Source organism: Phyllopteryx taeniolatus, chromosome 2 (genome assembly GCF_024500385.1).
Source record: "Phyllopteryx taeniolatus isolate TA_2022b chromosome 2, UOR_Ptae_1.2, whole genome shotgun sequence".
NCBI lineage: Eukaryota > Metazoa > Chordata > Actinopteri > Syngnathiformes > Syngnathidae > Phyllopteryx > Phyllopteryx taeniolatus.
Genome location: NC_084503.1, coordinates 3,262,598 through 3,283,865, shown reverse-complemented (window position 1 = coordinate 3,283,865; position 21,268 = coordinate 3,262,598). Strand labels below are relative to the sequence as shown.

The 21,268-nt window shown below is 41.1% G+C and overlaps 2 protein-coding genes across 2 annotated transcripts; both read right to left on the bottom strand.

Moving 5' to 3' along the window:
• Positions 1 to 1,140: 1,140 nt before the first annotated feature.
• On the bottom strand, positions 1,141 to 10,089 carry LOC133468077 (adhesion G protein-coupled receptor G3-like). The gene is made up of 12 exons (XM_061753515.1): positions 9,938 to 10,089; positions 8,785 to 8,833; positions 8,056 to 8,143; positions 7,847 to 7,975; positions 6,426 to 6,581; positions 6,286 to 6,340; positions 6,109 to 6,200; positions 3,923 to 4,041; positions 3,000 to 3,280; positions 2,717 to 2,816; positions 1,988 to 2,289; positions 1,141 to 1,513 (listed from the first exon to the last, which is right to left on the bottom strand). Exons 1-12 carry the CDS (start codon positions 9,987 to 9,989, stop codon positions 1,398 to 1,400), a joined length of 1,539 nt encoding a protein of 512 aa, XP_061609499.1. The 5' UTR covers positions 9,990 to 10,089; the 3' UTR covers positions 1,141 to 1,397.
• Positions 10,090 to 11,509: 1,420 nt separating this feature from the next.
• Positions 11,510 to 20,812, bottom strand: LOC133468099 (gastrula zinc finger protein XlCGF17.1-like). The gene is made up of 2 exons (XM_061753555.1): positions 20,413 to 20,812; positions 11,510 to 16,333 (listed from the first exon to the last, which is right to left on the bottom strand). The coding sequence occupies exons 1-2, from the start codon at positions 20,492 to 20,494 to the stop codon at positions 15,357 to 15,359; spliced, it is 1,059 nt and encodes a 352-aa protein (XP_061609539.1). The 5' UTR covers positions 20,495 to 20,812; the 3' UTR covers positions 11,510 to 15,356.
• Between the last annotated feature and the right edge of the window lie 456 nt (positions 20,813 to 21,268).

Genomic DNA, 21,268 nt, shown 5'->3' with positions numbered 1-21,268 from the left:
AGTTGAAGCTGTTACAGATGCATCACAGTAAACTATATGGATTTAGAATGGGATATTACTGAAAATTAGATGTGAGTCAAGGCAGGTGAGCGAATACTTTTGGCAAAATAGTGTATTGAATTATAGAAAGTAGATACTAAACAAGTTGGCGTGAAGAAATGAACAAACCTGCTGTGTGTGCTCCATCTTGAGGCTTTTGGAGAACAGCGTCCAACATGTGACGTTGGGGATCGTCTTCCTCTTCACTCCAACCAAGTGTGTCCTCGTACTCTAGTTTCACACTTTTCGCACACATTTTATACGATTATCACAACGCTTTACACCCACACTCGATCTCTGCTTAGAATGCGCGTTGCTGGCAACGAAGTAGTTTCTTTGTTCACAAAAAACAAAACCCCACAAAAAAAGGTTTCTTGGTTCGCAGCTAGCTAAGCTAGTTTAGCAGGGGAAGGTTCGACTTAAACCGAGACGAATTTATTTTGAATGAAGTAATTATTTTTTACGCCGGTAAAGTAATGATGGAACGCACAATGTCGACAGAATTATTAATTATTATTCGGAATTATTCGTGAAGCGCGTTTGGTTAGCGCCAAACGTACACGGAAGTAGATCGACGGGGAAGTTGTACGGCAACACCACTTGGACAAACTACAAGGCGCCATGGGCGCCATGCCATTAAAGAGACAGGTACATCGCAATAAATTTAGGAAGAAAAGTCTATTTTTTCCTTGCGCAAGCTCCTGCAAAGTCCTACCTAATTTCTACATTAAATCATTCCACTGTTTCTTGATTATTACGTAATTTTATAGTTGTAGATATGGTGAAGTTGGGTTTCTTGTTTGCTGTAGGCCATAATCATCAAAATTATATATTATATATTTAACAAAATCATGAATCAAGTGTCAGGATTAATGCAATCGCTTCTCCGGTCAATTATTCATGACAACCACCACCTTTCACATGGCAAATTAACAGCACAACTAGAAATAATTAAAAGAATTAAAATAATAATATTTAAAAAAAAAGTCAGTGACACACTTGGACATTGGTGTCCTCAAAGAAACTATGATCAATGTGCTTCTCGCCAATTCATCACGTTCACAACCACATTGGACAATATAGACAAACAGCAACACTAGAAATGATCCACAAATGTAGTTTATCATAGCAACAGTAATACACGATTGCACAATGAAGTGAAATCCCCAGACTCAAGATAAGGACATGGTGGAGGACTGCATTTTCCATCTGTATGCGGATGCTTTTTGTTTTTGTCAATGCAAAACTGAACATTATGGATCACACAAAAGTGAAAAGGGTGAAGTGACTGTATCGTTAAACATCGTCACGCAAGCACACACGACCTAATATAGGCAACAGAACATGTTTGCGGTGCGTCAGTTGTTGAAGCTGGTGGTCATCATTCTCTGAGAGGAAGTGTCATTTGAGGTTGAGGCCCCATCCAACTGAGACTTGCACGTCACCGCCAAAGACCACAGGAACACAAAGACGCCTTAGCGAGAAAGAAAGAGAGAGAGAGAGAGATAATAAACAAATTTCTTCATAAATGTGACGCAGCTGCATGAAGTCTTTTTTTATAATAAAAGGTGAATTATTACATGAATAGTTTTATGTTCTTCAAAGAATGAACATCGAGAATATACTGTCGTCCTATTTTTTTTTTTTTTAAGAGAATAAATGTGTCTTTGCCAGGAAAAAAAATATGGTAATATTACAAGAATAAAGCGGTGTTTCTGCAATTCACTTATTAAAATATGACTGCTTCCGTCGTTAACCTCTAAAATCATATTATTATGACTAACTAGGAAAATTACAACATTTTTTTTTTTTACAACAATTACATTCATGGTAACATTATGCATGCTTTTCCCAAAAATTAGGCAACTTTTGAAGTCCTATTGCATTTAGTTGTACACACGTCAGTACCAGTTGTGTTTAATTGGCTTAATTGACTTAATTGACTGACCTTGCAGCAAGTTGAGCGTGGTGAAGATGTAGATGCCGGTCAGGGAGACGTAGGTGATGCTCAACAGGCCAAAAGGTAAACCCAGCACGCAGCTGAGGCCCAGCACGGTCACGCAGTCCTTCCACAACCTGCTCGCCTTCTCCCGGCCGCCCTTCGTTCCGCCGCCTCCTCGCAACCGCCACAGCTTGAAGATCACCAGGCCCAACATGCAGGAGTTGAACAGGACCACCAGGCAGGGGAAGGCCACTGTGGTAGCGAAGGTAACCGCTCGTCTGTGACGGAACTTGCTGCTTATCCAGCACCTGTTGGTTTTTTGACGTATTTTATATTTAAAATATGAATGAAGTGAGGATTATATTACTTCATCTCAGCAAAATTAGCCGTCAAGAGAATCGGAACATTTGACTTGGCAAAATGTCTTAAAACAAGTAAACGTAGCTAGCCTGAAAACCCACGCCGATGTCCGAAACTAGTCTATACTACCTACACCCATCAAATTATGTTTCTAATTTGAAGCTAAAATTACTCATAACCAATGACACAATCGCAATTAAAAGTTATAACACCTTAAGACTTTGAAGAAAAACATTAAATTTCATTTCTATTTCATTATTTTCAGCGGGAATAATAGCAGTTTCTAATGCTTTGGGGATTATTTTGAATGTAATCTATCAATTAAAAAAAAAAAAAATGGCCGCGTTTGGACCACCAGCAATGAGGTTTACTTACAGCTGCATTGTTGAATTGTTGTCGGAGTCCCGAAGTTCCAGTGTGTACTTGCCGTAAACACCAGACGCTCCACCAGCCAGAGCAATCAATGTGGGCACACCTGAAGGGAAAGAATGCAGGCTAACAATCAAATGTTATCGTTCAACAAGCTTGAACAATGTCAACAACATGAGCAACGAGCTTTGGGCCGTTGTACTGACAACACTGTCTCAACAACAACAACGACAAAAAAACTGGCTATGGAACTTGAATCAAGTGTGTGCTTGTGTCTGCGTGCTCTCACCCCAGCCCACCGCGCTCAGTTTGAGCAGGTATCTCCTGATGTAGATGTTGAAGACGCGCACCAGCAGGAGGTACAGGTGGAAGCCCTCCAGGGCCGACCAGCAGACGGTGGCCAGCAAAGACCAGTGCAGAAGGTGGCCCAGAGCCCCGCACGCCCAGTCGGCCGGCTCTTCGGCGAGCCTCCGGGCCCACAAGCAGGAGAGCAGGAAGAAGAGGTGCAGGCACAGCAGCGCCCCCGTCAGGTGCATGTGCAAGCCGATGGCTCTTTCGGGCTGCCGTTTGCTGAGGGAGACACACGTCATTGGAATGAGTTTTCACATCTCTCCAGAGATATTTTGGCCCACTCTTGCTTGCACAAATGTTTGAACGCAGCAGCACTGCAGTGGGGGTTCACTGGGAAGGAATTTCCCCCCCCCCCCCCCCCCCCGAGAATAAAAGGCATAATAACAAGAATAAAGTTTTGTATGTTAAATGACCTTCTTCCCTTGTTAAATCTTAAATGTAATATAATATCCCAAGGAAAAATATAACTTTATACTTGTAAGATTATTACCTTATATCACAACAAACTATATCTTTGTTCTGGTAACGATTACAACCTTTTTTTCTTTAGAATAAACCTTTTTGTTTGTTTTTTTTTCATTTAAAAAAAAAAAAGGGAATTTGATGAGTAACATTTTCTTTTCTCAAAAATATTCAATTTCCCAATTCTTTTGGCATATAGGGGTTACACATGGTTATGTTTAATTGGGGTTAGGATTACGCAGGAGTCCTTGGAAAAATCTCAACGGTGTAAGAGGTCCATTGAACCAACACATTCATAACCTCTGTAATATATTACTTGAGAATCAATTTGCTATTGGAGTTCTTCTTCTTCTTCAGTGTGATGTAAAACGTAGAAAAGGAAGAGTTGGAAGAACTGACTTGAGACACGAGTAGACGATCAAGCTGATGATGGAGAAGACGACCGAAAGCGCTGATCCGACGTATGTGATCACACTCAGGTTGAACGCGTCCTCTTCACTCAGCGAGATGTCAGGATTCTGTTCAAGGAAAAGTTCAGGGTACGTTACATTGTCTTTGACCATTACAAAAGCACGTACGTTAGGTTTGTGGAAGACTGCAATTACTTTGGATGTTTACAAAAACATGCAGGGTATGTTAGGTTGTCTTAAATGTTTACAGTTTAGCGCTAACGACTCCAAATCAGTCTGGCATGCATTCCAATCGCTGACTAATTACAAGCGACAATCCCCCCCAGCTGATCCCCCCATAGCACACTAGCCAACGATTTGAATACCTTCTACTGCAGATTTGAAAAGGACACTTTCACACCCCACACCCACCCGGCCGCATCCCCGACCACAATCACACCTCTCACTTCTGCGTTAACCATCCATGAACAGGATGTGAGACACATCTTCAAACAACGAAAGATTAACAAAGCGGCAGGCCCAGACCATGTGTCCCCGTCCTGCCTCAAAGTCTGTGCGGACCAGCTCGCGCCAGTCTTCACTCAGATCTTCAATAGATCTCTGGAACTGTGCGAAGTTCCATCCTGTTTCAAACGCTCCACCATCATTCCAGTCCCCAAGAAACCTGCAATCTCGGGTCTAAATGACTACAGGCCTGTCGCCTTGACATCTGTGGTCATGAAGTCCTTTGAACGTCTCGTGCTGGACCACCTCAAGACCGTCATAGGTCCCCTGCTGTACCCCCTGCAGTTTGCCTACCGAGGGAACAGGTCTGCGGATGATGTAGTCAACATGGGAATGCACTTCATCCTAGAACACCTCGACAGTGCTGGGACCTACGTGAGGATCCTGATCGTGGACTTCAGCTCCTTCCTCCAAGCTTCTCCAGCTCAGCGTCTCGCCTGCCATCTGCCAGTGGTTTTACAGCTCCCTGACGGGCAGGACACAGCAGGTGAGGCTAGGGGAGGCCACCTCATCAACACGCTCAAGACTGTAGAGACGATCGTGGAGGACTTCGCCACAGCACGTTGTCCAGCTGCCTTGTGTCAACCGTCGAGACCTTCAACTTCCTGGGAATTACAGTCTCTCAGTGGGCCTGAAGTGGGCGACCAACATCAACTCCGTCCTCAAAAAGGCCCAACAGAGGATGTACTTCCTGCGGCTTCTGAGAAAGCACGGCCTGCCACCGGAGCTGCTGAGACAGTTCTACACAGCGGCCATCGAATCAGTCCTGTGTTCTTTCATCACAGTCTGGTTTGGTGCTGCTACAAAAAAGGACAAACTCCGACTGCAACGGACAATCAAAACTGCTGAAAGGACTGTCGGTACCCCCCTTACCCACCCTTGAGGACTTGGACGCCGCCAGAACTAAGACAAGAGCGTGCAAAATCCTCTCGGACCCTCCACATCCCGGTCACCGGCTCCTTCCCTCAGGTAGGCGCTACCGATCAATGCAAACTAGAACTAGCAGACATTCCAACAGCTTCTTCCCTCTTGCGATCAACTTCTTAAACACCTAACCTACAACTCTATTGCAACATGCTGGCAATTTAAAACATTTTTTTTTTTTTTACTTGAGTTCGTCGTCACATTTCTGTGGGGCCAATTATATATTACTTGTGCACTCACTGTAGTAGTCTCGCCACGCTGCACTATTTGCATATCTGTTGTTGACCAATACTGGCCACTCATGCCAGAGTAGCATCTGCTCCACTTGCACACTGACTGAGGAATATCTGCAACATTTGCACAATCGACATTGTCCCAGACTATCCCACTACTCGTCACTTTAAACCGCATACACTCCTTGAAGTCTCGGCGCCCTTTGCACAATGGTCATTGCACCGGACTATTGCTATATTAGTCATTCGAACTGCTCTAAGTGCTAGAGGACTCTACATCTTTTGCACAATTGTCCCCAAAAAAATTACAAAATAAAGACTTTGATGCTTACAAAAGGACATATTGCCAAGGCGGAGGTTTGAATGTTATTTCCTTGACCTGTACGAGTGATAACAAGAAGACTCTAAGGACCTCGTACTTTGTAGCACAGTTTCTGGGTCATATATTTGCTTCAAAAACATTTAAGAAAATGTGAAAAATTGTATACGTGTGTTTTTTGTTTTGTTTTTTTACCACAAGTACGGCAAAGAAGCTCAAGTGGTTGCAGCGACAAACAAATTCCCTTTCAGTGTTGCTGGTGTTACAGCCGTACGCGCTCCAGTGACCTAAAAACCGAGCAATCAGTACATTACAGTGGTGGTGGTGGTGCTTGGAAATGAAGAATCAAACAAATTAGATCACGTCACCCACCAGTTCCATCTTCCTTATTTAACTCCTCCCAGAAAACACAAGTCCCGCTGGCAACCTGAAATGTTTGTTCACAACGTCAGAGGACAGCAGATGAGGATTCAGTTGCCTAGCAATAAGCACCCATGATTTTTTTTTTTTACCTTCTTGTTGTATTTGAAGGTTAAAGTGATGGGTTCTGGGAGGTTCTGGAGTGGGCGTAGACCTGCCTGCACCACCAGGACGTTCCCCCCTAACACGATGCCTGTCGGGCCAGGTGGTCCCGGAAGGATTCTTCTCCCATGTTTTCGACTTGCGAGCTGTGGAATACAATAAATGCAGTCCAAAGTCTTCTTTCAGACCTAATGCACTTCAAAGTAGCTTGAATTAAAGCGTTTGGCGACGTCACGTGAAAATGTTCATCTTATTTAGGCCCATGTAATTATTCACCAAAATTAATGATCGCCACAACCCTGTGGTTCTCCAAGTTTTTACACCGAGAAACACTTCAAAATGATTTAGTTCTCCAAGTACCGCCATAATGACCAGTGTTAAAATACAGTAGTGTAGTAGTGTAGATTAATTAGAGTATATTTAATACTATTGTAAGCCACCATAACATTACTGCTGTATATCTGGTTTGAACATTAGCGCTGTGCTTAAACATAGGAAAATACAAAACTGTATTTAAACAATGACTAAATAAAAATGTTATTGAAAAAATAAAATAGTAACTACATCCATTTTTAAAAAACAATTAAAAAAAAAAAATTTAAATAGTAACTACATCCATTTTTAAAAACAATTTTTTAATATTAGATACAAATGTTTTGGACTCACGGACTAGATACAAGTGAACTGCACACAGGCAAGTGATTGTTTCGTGTACCACTTGAGGGAACCCGCGTACCGCAGTTTTGAGAATCCCTGACATATAGTGCTGTGAAAAAGTATTGGCCGCCTTCTCAAATTCTTATACATTTGCATAGTTTCCCCACTTGAATGTTTAACATCATCAAACAAATGTCAAAACAAAACTGCTGTTTTGAAATGGTGATTGTATTATATTATTATTATTTAAAGAAGCGCAGGCCTCACATGCTTCAGTTAAGGTCAGTGCGCATGACTCAGCAATAACCAAGAGACTGAGCAAAAATGGCACCCAAAAAGGCCACTATGCGGCTTCCAGCATAGTTTATGATCAATAACAATGCCCCAAAAATTATTTTCATATACTCTTTCTAAATCAATATTGATCTGAGCCTGATTGTTGGTCTGCGGGCATTCAAATAATGCAAATTTACTTTTGCTTATTTTTAAAGATATTTAATCACCTGCGACGGGTGGGTCTTCACTGTAACCCAAGATCAATTTCAAAACTAAATTCCTAGTTCTCCTGAGGATATTGCTTTGTCCCAGATGTTTTATTTATTGACTTGAATTCCTTAAAAACCTCAACAGCGTTGCTGAAATACGACAGGAAGCTACTTTTACGCTAGTGACGCGAACGTGTTAAAAAGTGGATCTTCACTTCGCCCTCCCCTCCTCTGAAATAGCTAAACGATTCTGTGCGCTTGCTACTGACCTTGAAATGTTCACTGTTGAGCACGGTGACCGCCATCGACACCCCGTCCCCGGACTCGGGTCCTCTGGATCTCTGGAGGGCTGACGATGGGATGTGAACGCTATGTTCCGGACTCGGACTCTCCTCCCACTGATAATCATTCGACAACAAACGTCTTTGATGACTTCGTGAGCATGAATCAAATAAAAGGACATAAGAAATTATCTCACCTCTTTGGAAGGGTCAACAGTCCCTAAAATGAAGACGCTCCCGATTCGCCTTTTTAGTGTGCAGGTTACAATCCGCTCCTTATAACACCTAAAAACACAACAGTTCATATTACATGTTACACTGCATTGTTTTTTACAGCACATTTCATCAAATAATTTATGGATTCATACATGTCAATGCCATTTAGGCTCGTGCATATAAATGTTGTGTTAAAACAGTATGCCTTCAAAAATGGAGGGGAAGTTGTTCGATTTTTTTATTTAACCATACTGTCATCAACTTATTTTATTTTTTGTACACTTGTATGACAGGCAAAAGTGCAAAAAGTGCGATGCGAGACGTCTGTTGTACCACTTCCGTATTTGCTACACCGACAGCCCACGTCAAAAAGTGAGTCACTACTTCCATTTCATCTCATTGTAAAACTTTTTTTTTTTAAACTTCACTTTTGTCTCCACATTCTTCAGTTTCACTAAATAGCCATTTTAATGAATGATTTTTTTTTTTTTAAATCCCATCTTCTCACACACGCAACCAAATTATTGTCGGTGGATACACTCAAAGAAAATATAGCAACCTTGTTGAATTCCCCTTCGGCATGTTAGATTTAGGGATTATCTATGCTATTTATCTATCGACGTATCCATCCATCCATCCATCACATTTTCAGGGATGCCGTGCACATCCGTAGCATTGAATGAATTGCGAACGTAGTTTGAGAACGTTACCTGGTCCAGGAATTTTCCGCTTGGCAGACAGAGAGGACATCTTGGCAGTCTGAACACCAAGACCCAAGAAAATGGTTAGAACAGGGGGTGGTTCAAGTACGGGCCGTACGTTTAAATGTTTAAATGTATACATTCACATTTGGAATATTGGTTTAGCTCAATAGTGGGTTGATACATTCATGGTAAACAATACAATCAAAAACACACTTGATATACACGGTTTTTATTTATTTTATGAAATAACTGTCTCATTATAATTACATTATTAGTAACGAAAAGATCGTTATTTGTTAAAATGAACCTTTACAATTATTTACTGTAAAGGATAAAATAAAAATGTGAAATAAAATGTGTTTTTCACTTTTAATATATGATTGTTTAATTATAATGAAATTGTATGAGTGAATGATAGTTAAATGAAAATTATTTAATTAAAATAAACTAACATTGATTTCTTGTAAATGAAAGAAACACTTATATACCCATTTAATCATCTATTTCCCAAAACAATTATGTAACTGTAAGTAAATTCCTTTTAATTTGTAATTTTTATTTTAAAAATGTGACCTATTTTATTAAAATGTATTTTTAATAATGGAAAATATGGAAGAAAATGTACACATTTAATAATTTGCTATAATAATAATTAAATTATAAATAGAATTCAAAATGAGATTTTATTAATATACTTTTTTAATGGTTTTTATGTAAATGTAAAAAACTTACATTGAACAATTGTAAATGATCTAAAAATATGAAGTAAAAAATTGTATACATTTAATTTTGAATTCTATTAAATTATTTATAATTAATAAAATAATGAGAATTATTTTAGCACTAAACTAACTTTTGCTGTGATCTATTGTAAAAATAGTGCATTAAATACAAATATTAAATTTATAGTTATAATTTTATATTTTATTAAATAATTGGCTAAAATAATTATGAATAACGTTTTTAAATTACAATCCATTCCATATTATTAAAATAAACTTAAAATTAAATAGTTGACATAAATATATATATTTTTTTTACTTCATTGAATGAGATGGGCCATCTATCTATTTTTAAAATTAAAAGCATACAAAAGTGTGCCCACCCCTCAGTGTGAAGAAAGCGCCGAGCACTCGGGAGGATTCGGACAAAAACTCACCCTCAGCGGCGCAACAGCACACGAGCCAGAAGAGAAGGACGACCGCTTGCATCACGGGACCCCAATTTGACGCCGACACGTCCTGCCTGGTGTGGCGGCTGTCAGCAGTGTCACATCACATCACATCACGAGAAGATAAACTGGTGGCGAATGTGGGTGGAAAGGAAGTGATGCATACACAAGGTTTTTTTTTTTATTTACATTTTTTTTTAAATCAACTCTGCAGGAAATGTCATGTGTACGTGGTGATTACAACATGGCACCTTGCCACTTGAGCTTTGACTTTAGAACAAAGTTCACCCAAACATTTAGGAACGCCTGCTTGACTTGACCCCATCGGTCGGTCTCCCATCCATCTACCGAGAAAAAAAACCATACAAACGTTGATTTTACAAACATCCAGACAACCTGCCGTGTTGAGTCAAGATAAGAAAGAGGAAGTTTCCAAACATGGCGTGTTGCTCACTTTAGCGAGAAAACCCACAGCACTGGTAGCAATTTGCTGAGTGAACGACTCTCCGAGCACAACCTCAGAACACGGATTCGTCTGCGTGTTCAAATGTCAACTGAAGCACCACGAGTGTACTTACATGATCGAGATGTTCCAAATGTTTATGTTAAACAAAAAAGGTCTCACTTAAGACAAAAAAGATGAGGTTTTTTTTTTTTCTTTGTAGGAAGGTTTCTGTTTCAGTAAACGGGTTTTGGGTGAACAGGAAAACTTTTGTGTGTGTGTGACAGTTTTTTTGATGTGTGAGTTTCTGGGGCCTGAGATTTTTGGAGGTGTGGGTTTTGCCTGTGTTTCATGTGTATTTTATATTGTGTGTGTGTGAGTGTTTTTTTTTGTAGTGTGCGAGTTCTTTGGTGTGTGTGTTAGAGGTTTTTTGTATGAGTTTCGTGGGAGTTTGTGCATGAATGAGGGCTTTTTTTGTTTGAGTTTTTTTTTTTGGAATGTGAAAGGTTTTTGGATGTTTTTTTTGTGTGGGAGTTCTTTGGTAGTGTAAGTTTTTTTAGCTTGACAGTTTTTTTGTGGAGGATTTGAGTTTTATGTGTGTGATATTTTTTGTTGCGTGAGCGAGTTATCTTTGGTGTGAATATTTTGGCGTGGTGAGTTTTTTTGTGTTTTTCTTGATTTTTGGAGGTGTGATTGAGATGTTTTTTGTTGGGTGTGAGAGGATTTTTGTGAGAAACGTTTTGGAGTTTTTGCGTGTTTTTTTTTTGTGTATGCGAGATTTTATGCTGTGTGTGAGAAAGATTTTTGCAGTCGTATGACTTTTTTGTGAGTGAGAGTTTGTGTGTGTTTTTTTTTGGCGTGTAATTAATTTTTTTGTATGAGAGTTTTTTGGTATGTGAAGATTTTTTGTGAGACTTTTTTTGTAAGTTTTTAGGTGTGTGATTTTTTTTGTATGTGCGAGAGGATTTGTTTGTGGATGTGAGTTTTTGTTTGCAAGATTTTGAGGTGTGCGTGAGAGAAGTTTTTGGAGCGCGAGGTCTTTTGCTGCCTGTGAGAGGCAAAATGTTATTTTTGGCTTTCACGTTTTTTGGACCAAGAGATGACAAATGTTAAGCCAGTCAAGCAATTGCATTTATTATTCCTTTTAGGCACAACATTGACAACATTCTGTATACTTCACATTGTAACTATCACAGAGCATTGACATTTATTAAGAACTTTAAAGTCATTATTGTTTATCACATAACTAAGTTGTGCTTATGTAAAAGTCTGCCAATCTTTTAATAAAAATATACGTAATCGTAGCTCCTCTATTGCAATTAAAATATATTACACAAGTACAAAGGCCCAGACATGACATGGAGCAAAAAATGTTACATTTTAGCCAGAATATAGATTTAAACAGGAACGGTATTGCAGTGTCTAGCGAAGGTGCACTCCATTTGCTTACCCCGACGTCCAAGTTGTCCACGGGAATGATATTTACCCCACGTTAGTATTTCGTGAGCACATTATATCTATATTGAAGACACAATTTCATCATGTCTGGGTCTACGTCCACAGGCAAAAAACTAACCATTACAAACACAATTCAGTATATCTCAAGTCAGTGGTGCCACGAGGTGGATTTCATTATCTTTAAAATGACATCTGATAACAACAACAATACATAATTACCTTAACACACAGCAATGGCCGTGCTTACAGTGGGGCAACAAAGTATTTAGTCAGCCACCAATTGTGCAGGTTCTCCCACTTAAAAGATGAGAGAGGCCTGGAATCATAGGCCTCACTTGAGAAGAAGAAAAAAATAACAGAAAATCAGTCTAATTTTTAAAGAATTTATTAGCAAATGATGGTGGAAATTAAGTATTTGGTCAATCACAAAAGTTCATCTCAATACTTTGTTCTACACCCTTTGTTGGCAATGACAGAGGTCAAACGTTTTCTGTAAGTCTTCACAAGGTTTTCACACACTGTTGCTGGTATTGTGGCCCATTCCTCCATGCAGATCTCCTCGAGAGCGGTGATGTTTTGGGGCTGTCGCTGGGCAACACAGACTTTCCACTCCCTCCAAAGATTTTCTAAAAGTTCTATTTTGGTTTCACCTGACCTTATGACATTGTCCCAATCCTCTTCTGGATCATCCAAATGCTCTCTGGCAAACTTCAGACGGGCCTGGACATGTACTGGCTTAAGCAGGGGGACACGTCTGGCACTGCAGGATTTGAGTCCCTGGCGGCGTAGTCCGTTACAGATTGCAAGTCATTCACTAGGTCCCCCCTGTGTGGTTCTGGGATTTTTGCTCACCGTTCTTGTGATAATTTTGACCCCACGGGGTGAGATCTTGCGTGGAGCCCCAGATCGAGGGAGATTATGAGTGGTCTTGCATGTCTTCCATTCTCAAACAATTGCTCCCACAGTTGATTTCTTCACACCAAGCTGCTTACTTATTGCAGATTCAGTCTTCCCAGCCTGGTGCGGGTCTACAATGTTGTTACTGGTGTCCTTTGACAGCTCTTTGGTCTTGGCCATAATGGACTTTGGAGTGGGACTGTTTGAGGTTGTGGACAAGTGTCTTTTATACTGATAACAAAATCCAACCGGTGCCATTAATACAGGTAACGAGTGAAGGACAGAGGAGCCTCTTAAAGAAGAGGTTACAGGCCTGTGAGAGCCAGAAATCTTGCTTGTTTGTAGGTGACCAAATACTTATTTTCCACCATAATTTGCTAATAAATTCTTTAAAAATTAGACAATGTGCTTTTCTGGATTTTTTTTTCTCATTTTGTTTCTCATAGGTGAGGTATACCTATATATATATAACATTACAGGCCTCCCTCATCTTTTTAAGTGGGAGAACTTGCACCATTGGTGGCTGACTAAATACTTTTTTGCCCCACTGCATGTGGTATCTGTAAAGCCTTCTGCCAGTTACTCAATTATTAGTCGCCACATTCCGTTTTTTAAATAACCCTAATAAACCAAAATGGCGCATGGCCTCATCAGGGTCACAACTGAGCTGCAACCTCTCCCATGAGATGGGGTACACCCCGGACTGGTCGCCAGCCAATCGCAGGGCACATTAAAAAAAACAACCATTCGCACCTATGGACAATTTAGAGAATTTAAAGAAACCACCAAGCATTTTTTTTGGAATGTGGGAGGAAGTCGGAGTACCTGGATAAAACCCATGGAAGCATGGGGAAAAAAAACACAAAGGTCGCAGCTCAGATTCGAACCCTGAACCACAGAACTTCGAGGCAGATGTACTAACCACTTGGTTACTGGGAAATACAATATCCCCAGTAGTCCTAGCAGACCCTGTTTGAGGAAATATGCGCGAGCACAAGAATTTGGCTATGAAATTTAACACTAACATCATTTCATATTTGACATCGTCACAGACTGTACACACTCGTCTAATCACATGACCAAAGCAACCGTCTGTGCTGCCACTTGACTGACAGCTGCCGTTTTTCCACAAGCGACACTTACAGACGGTTTCTTGATGCCAACAAGAGTCACCAAAAGTTAGGGATATTGGGCTTCGGGGGGGGGAAATTTCAGGATGAACCAAAAATGCACTGTAACCTTTAGAGGTGAACTTAATTTGGTGTCTCTAAACGTTTGAATGCAAATGTTCAACTTTTCAATGTTTCAGTACTTTTTGCATAACTTGCTGTTCTCTGACGCAGAGTTGAACAGTAGCACACTATCATTTGCACATGATTAAAATATGGTAAACTGACATTTGCTCCTCAAATATTGGAATAATATATGTTAGTTTAACACATTTGAACCATGTGCAAGTGATGTACATGTTAGGATAAAATAAATTCAAGCGACTTTTTTCAGTGTACAGTGGACCGCTAAAATCCATGGATAATTGCAGTGCAATTTTTATTGCACATACGCTTCACTAAAAAAAAAAAAAAAATTCTTCCTGAACTAGTACTCAACGTACTGAACCTTCATCACAGTACATCCATCATTGCTTTACTAGGGTAAAAAGTTTTTGTGTCAGGATAGGATTGTCTCGGTACACGTTGAAGCTTCTCAAGATAGCTTAGCCCGCTAGCCGTCAGCAAACACATTTATTGATCAATACTGAAATTGCAACGCAAAATTCAAGTGCGAGTGTAAAGTGTTGCGAGTATTGTGTGAAAATGTGCGCGAGAACGACAGAGTATGTGGACGAACGTCCTGCAACAAAAGAGGAGAAGTAGCACCAACATCAACTACTGGACGCTGCAAAAAAAAGGTAACAAAAAAAAATTGTCCCATGGAAAAAAAGTACTGTGCGCACTGTAGTATTTTGGGGTGGATGTAACAGTTGCACGTAAGTGCCCGGGGGTGAGATGTGGCCTACAGCAGCTGCTTGCTCGCATCCTCTTTGCGTATTTGTGTTTGAATGTTTGTCCCTCATCAATAGACGGCTGAAAGTGCATCGGTGATCGTGGAGTTCCTTACCCACATGCGAAAGCATTACATCAGAATCAGAATCATCTTTATTTGCCAAGTATGTCCAAAAAACACACAAGGATTTTGTCTGCGGTAGTTGGAGCCGCTCTACTACGACAACAGACAGTCAACTGACAGAGAACACTTTGGAGACATAAAGACATTGAGAAAAACAGTTACTGAGCAATAAAGGGTTGCTAGTTATCTGGTAATGCCGTGTGTGATGTAGTATTTGAAATTCGTTTGTAACTCAAATTTTGGCTTGCAACACAAAGCAAAAAATAAATAAAAATCGACATCTCGTAACTAAAAAAAACCCGAAAGCTGGGACACTTGTAAATCAAGGTATCACTGTATAAGGCATTTTAGGTTCATCCTGGAAATTTCACCATGAAGCCCAATATGCAAAACGTTTTGTGAGTAGTGTACAAGACAATCGTTGAATACACACACTGCAACTCAACACTGCCTCACCAGGTGTGTGTTGACAAATGTGACATTTCAATTTCGCGTTTCCTCAGTGGCAGGCAAACGTGTCTGTCCAGTGTGTCTTCTCATGTGCCGGACAAAAGTTGAGCGGTCGCTGAAACTGGTGTGGCAGACCGAGCAGACAAAAGGTTTTTCTCCGGTGTGTCTTCTCGTGTGTGTCGTCATGTGTCCCTTCTGAGTGAATCTCTGACCGCACACTGAGCAGCTGAAAGGTTTCTCTCCCGTGTGCGTTCTCATGTGTTTATTCAGCGACGAACGGTCGCTGAACATAATGCTGCACACTGAGCATGCAAAAGGTTTCTCTCCGGTGTGTGTCCTTGTGTGCGTCGTCAAATTGGACTTCCGGGTGAATCTTTCACCGCACACCAAGCAGCTAAAAGGTTTCTCGCCAGTGTGTCTCCTCATGTGCTTCACTAATGTCGAACTGTCGCTGAAACTCGTGCCGCAGTACGGACAGGTGAAGGGTTTCTCTCCGGTGTGCGTTCTAGTGTGTTTGATCAAATTACCCCTCTGAGCGAACGTTTTACCGCAAACTGAGCAGACGAAAGGTTTCTCTCCCGTGTGCGTCCTCATGTGGACTTTCAACGTTTTCTTGTCATAAAGGCTTCTCCCACAAACGGAACACGTCAAGTGTTTGTTGTCCGTATGACATGTCCTATAACCTTTAGAGTGTTCGTCATCATCAGTGACAGGAGAGTGTGACTGCGTGTCCTCACTCTCTGACAGTGGAGCTATGAGGCTGTCTGCTTGTGATCTCTCCTCACCGTCACCGCGACGAAGCTGGGAGGAGTGAGGCTCGTCTTCGTCGTCTTCACTCTTCACAATGACATGAATCACCGGGAAGTCCAGCCTGTCATGCTGCTCTCCCTCCTCATCGATGCTGTGTTCATCTTCTTCCTCTTTAATGTGGGGGGGCTCTGGCTCCCGCTGCTCCACCCTGGAGGTCCACTCCCGCTGTTCCTTAGGAGAAACGCCTTCTTCACGGAGACCTGTAGGGCAGAAATCCAAGACTCACATCATGGTGAAGATAAAAACACGAGGAATGTATTAACAGCTGCATGGTCATCCGCAACGTATTCCTGGCGCTTTCAATGTACTAATAATTCATTAATACATTGATGAAGTTGGAAAACTCTCCCAAAAAATTTTTTGTTGTCATTATGGGGTGTCGCATAAAAACAAAACTGAACTAATTTATTTCTGTTCAGAACAAAGCTGTAACATAAAATGTGGATTAAAAAGTGAAGCAGAGTGAATATTTTACGAATGCACCATATCTTGCCTTGTGCCCTCTAATTATTAGATTGTTACAAGTAAATCCAGTAAAATAATTTTGAAAAATAATCTCCCTATGCCTCGGCATTTAAAAAAACAACAACTGTTGGGGGTTGGGGGTGTGCGTACTCTGGACATCCGCATACCAAACAGCAATGTAAAGTTAGTTCTTCTTGTATATTTAATTATAGGTTATTTATTTATTTTACTGTCACAAGCAATAAAACCTTTTTAGTTTGTGTTTTTAAACAAGTACAGGGGAAACCATGATTGCACCACCAGAACCCATATTTCACACGGACATTGATTGCAGACGGACACCCAGTGTCACAATTTTTTTCTGTCGACCCAAACAAATAACGTTTTACGGAAAAATTGAACTATTCGTGCTTTCTGTAATGCTCTAAGATGGCGCCCTAACACACTACTCTTTCTAAAGCGCCATGTTAGCAGAGGCGTAGCTACTGTTGGCCACTGGCTCGGCAGTGAACAGCAGTAGCAGTCCGACAAGCAGGTTACGCTCCAGTGGAGAAAGCAGGATGATAAAACTTAAGGTGATGCGGTGAAAGAACCGGAATGCTGCTGGCAGAAGTGGAAGTTAAAGGACTTATAGCGTCCAGATGACCTCTATTTCACTTACAAGTTCTCTTATGCATTTTGTGCTCAAGAAAATGAAACTGGCAGTCATTTCCAAGAATACCAATCTGTTTTGGATCAATTGGTAAATAACAAATTGTCCCTGGGAAGGCCCCTTTTTCATCGCCAAAATCGATACGCCACCATGTCGAAGTGTGACGTCAGCGACAGAGCTGGAAGTCAAATTTGCTGCATGGTGGACAAAGGAATGGACTACACTATAAAGTAGCAATATTTACTCATACTTTACATGTTGTCGCTGCCCCATTGATTGTTAAGGCCGGTACATACATGAAGACAATCGGGTTGTTTTTGTCCCGATTTGGCCCCTTCCCAACCAAGCAAATCTAACGCCAGACTATTTTATGTTTTGCAGGGTTGTCAGAGTCATGACGCCGTGAACTGTGATGTGAAACGGAATGTAGTCAATCCAAGAAGTGACCTTACTGAAAGTCACTCGACGGGGGAAGAAACGTGCTCAGCTAACCCTAACCCTAACCCTAGCAAGCATTCCAAACTCTGTGCCGATCACTTCGAACCGGCGTGTTTTGAGAAGGGGAGAGGCTGAAACCAGCTGCGGTGCCAACTATTTGTCCTACGGCCGTCGGGACCTCCACCGCCAGCTGCTCGTCGTCGCCACTGTCTGATCGGCTCAAACGTGCGCTTTGACGATCCCTAGTTCAATTGGGTGCTCCTGTACGTCGAAATCCTCCTCCACCACATATTCCAACACGTTGCGCGCCATTGCGTATAAAGTGTAGCGCGCTGTCTTTGGCAATTGCAACGTCACTTCTGGTAGCAATATGCGCCATAAAAACCTCATTTCTAGCTAAACTATGGTTGAAAACTTGCTGGAAGTTACGTGCATGTATTGCATAGCATATAAACAATGCAAATGTGAATTTTAACTGACCCCATAACATCTTTGTCATCTGACCTTTAAACTCGGGCTAAAATCTGGCTTCTGTCATCAGAAAACAAGCCTTTTGAGGAGAATAGCTCACTGCAGACATCATTTTTAAGTCCAGAACTATGGAATAATTCCCAATGTTCACATATTACAGAGGTCCTTTAACCTGTGTAACCGTCTATTGTCATTCATACAGCAGAATAACACTGTAGATTTGTGTTCAACTAAACGTGCCCTGCTTTCACACTGAGTAAGTCAATGGAGACGTGGTTATCATTAATTTAAGCACACTACTTTGTGTGACTTTTTTTTTTTTTTTTTTTTGCATGGAGTGCCGCAACATTTTTCCAAGGTTATTAAAAACTATAAAGGTTGGGAAACACTGCCCGAATGTAGATGCTTGTATTCCCAGTGGTTAACAGAGGTGGGGGAATCGAGTCACATGACTGGACTCGAGTCAGACTTAAAGGTAAAAAGCCTCCCAGAGGGTGCTGGGTGTAGACAGCATGTTTAGCGTATCACAGTCGCCGCGTGTGCCTGCAAAAGAGAGACGGACTATTCGGTTATTCCTCGTCTCACTACACTCACTGATTGGCTGCTATTGTCCTGCCGTGCCCAGTTGTAAAATAATAAATATTAAACAAATTAAGAGGCATTAGATGGGCCCAGAGCAGGGGGATTTTTTTTTTCAAAAGATCCTTTTAATAATAGTCTACTGTCAGTTCATACAGACAGTTTAAACATCAATCCATTTTCTTCATCGCTTCTCCTCACTAAGGTCACGGGCTGCTGGAGCCTATCCCAGCTATCTTCGGGCGGGAGGCGGGGTACACCCTGAACCGGTCGCCAGCCAATCGCAGTGCTTCTATCTCTCTATTTGTCTGTCTGTCCGTCTATTTATTGGAAGTGGAAGAGTTGGCTCAAAAGTGCTCAAAAGAATGATGGGAAAAGTGGGGGGGGGTCCTGCTTGAAAAGGTCTGGACACATAACTGACATCTCAGCCACCGAAGAAGTAACGGAGTTGCATGCGCGACAGCCAGACACAGAGCAACCCATAGGAGCAGTTTAATAATCCACATGACGGGATATCGGCAGCGACGTTAAACCATGGCGGAGGCTGAGGTATGCCGTGTACCGATTGTAGCGTCGCTCGAGAAGGGGAAACCAGCTGTACAGCGCTTTGGTATTAGCAACAAGCTAGCTGGCCGGTTGGTGTGTCGGGGAAACAAGCAAACTGGTGTACGAGTGTATCCGGTCGCATTTGTGTTGACAAGATAAAATCCAATGATCGTAAAAAACGGGATGCGGTGGTATCGGAATATAAGATTTTATTGCAGTAGTCTCAATAGTGCAATCGTGAAAGAGCCAATTTGTCTTGTAGTTTGATCCGGGCACACCGCTGTTTTTTTTTTTCTATTTTTTCAAATAACTTCATTGGCCGTCAGATATTTACACTGCTACGTCAAAAGACACGTGACAAGGCTCAAAATAAACTAGCTTTTGGATTCCAACATAATGTGTACGCGGCGACGCGGAGTAAATGTCTTTTGCGGAGCCATTGATCGGATCGGCGAATTATGACATTAAAGCCGGTCAGCATAAGATGCTAGATATAAATTGACCATTTATTTACCACTTACAAAAGTACTGAAAATTGGTAGTGGTGTGTACTGGGAATTGGTACCATACCAGTTCAAATGTTAAAGGTATCCATACCTACCAAACTATACTATAATCTTTACAGGTGAATTTAACTTGACCTGTTCTCCATTTTTGAATGCACGTTGAACTGTTCAATGTTTCAGTAATTTTCGAACAGTTCGCTGAAAGGCAAAATGGACAACAGGCAGTTGATCTTTAATATTTCCATGGATCAAACACCTGAATTTTAACCGTTCAGCGTCTTGTTAAAGAACAGAAATTGCAAAAAAAAAATATGTAAACATTGAACAGTTGGACATGCGCGTTTAAATGTTTAGAGGTCAAATTCAGTTCATCTAGAAAGGTTATAGTGAATTTTATCTTCATCCTGGAATTTCACCTGAAATGAGCTTTTTTTTTCCCAAGTGACTGACCACAATTGCATGATTTAAGACTCGACTTATTGGATTTTCTCACAGCGATTTGTGACTTGCTTGAAACTTGAAGGTTAGAACTTGAGACTTACTGATGATTAGCCACATGTGACTTCTTACCACCACCTCGGAATTCGATCATAAAAGAAGCGCTTCTCGAGAAGATACAAACCTGCTGTGTGCAACACGCAGCGGCGCCGTCGCGCGTTCTCCTCTCTGGCTGCAAAAAGGTCCTCCTCGTACTCGGCTATCATTCTTCCCGTTTGCTTCTTCACCAGTCGCAGTTCATTGACGTTCTCGGAACGCTCTCAGCATTCATTCTCTTGTCGACATGTTAGCCTTGCTAGCATGCGCTGCTAACAAACGCGTCTTTGTTCGCAGCTAGCAAGCTAATAAAGCAGCCTTCAGTGAGAAGCTTACAAGCGCAGCGAGGAGTTAATATTTGTTATGTCATGAGACAGAACAGTGTAGCAACTAAAGAAGAGCAAAACAAAAAAAAAGACACTAATTTAAGATAAAAACACGAACACGGATTGAGCAGTCACATCGCCTTGTTTGTGGGACTCCGACGTGTGCAGTGTGCACAGCTAACTACGGAAACTCCCACTGGACAAACTACAAGAGCGAGTAAATGTATTGCGCATAAAGTTAAATAATAACATGTCCCAAATACATGGTTGATAACAAACATTACTCAGTGATTAAATTCACATTTGTTGGACTTAGAAGTTACACACAACTGACCTGCATTTGACCAATGTACTGTACTGGATTAGAGTATTCATTGTTCGTGTACCTCTATGACACTGTACACAGTTACCTTGAAAAAGTAACTTATTTCCTTTACTGATTACTTGAGCTTAAAAGTAACTTTACTGATTACTTGATTTCAAAGTAACTAAGTTAGAAAAAAAAAGTAACTTTTTATTTACTATCAGCAGCTGCCAAGTGGCAGTAATATCACTTACGAAGGAAGCATTAGCTTAACTGTACCCATTACTTGGTAATGTACGCCCACACAAGTTGCA

Coding starts and splice junctions, on each gene's coding strand:
- LOC133468077 (XM_061753515.1), bottom strand. CDS start 9,989: ATGCAAGCGGTCGTCCTTCTCTTCTGGCTCGTGTGCTGTTGCGCCGCT. Junction 7,976..8,055: donor CTGTTGACCCTTCCAAAGAG/GTGAGATAATTT, acceptor AATGATTATCAG/TGGGAGGAGAGTCCGAGTCC. Junction 1,514..1,987: donor CACGCTCAACTTGCTGCAAG/GTCAGTCAATTA, acceptor TTTCTCGCTAAG/GCGTCTTTGTGTTCCTGTGG.
- LOC133468099 (XM_061753555.1), bottom strand. CDS start 20,494: ATGATAGCCGAGTACGAGGAGGACCTTTTTGCAGCCAGAGAGGAGAAC. Junction 16,334..20,412: donor CTGCGTGTTGCACACAGCAG/GTTTGTATCTTC, acceptor TCTGCCCTACAG/GTCTCCGTGAAGAAGGCGTT.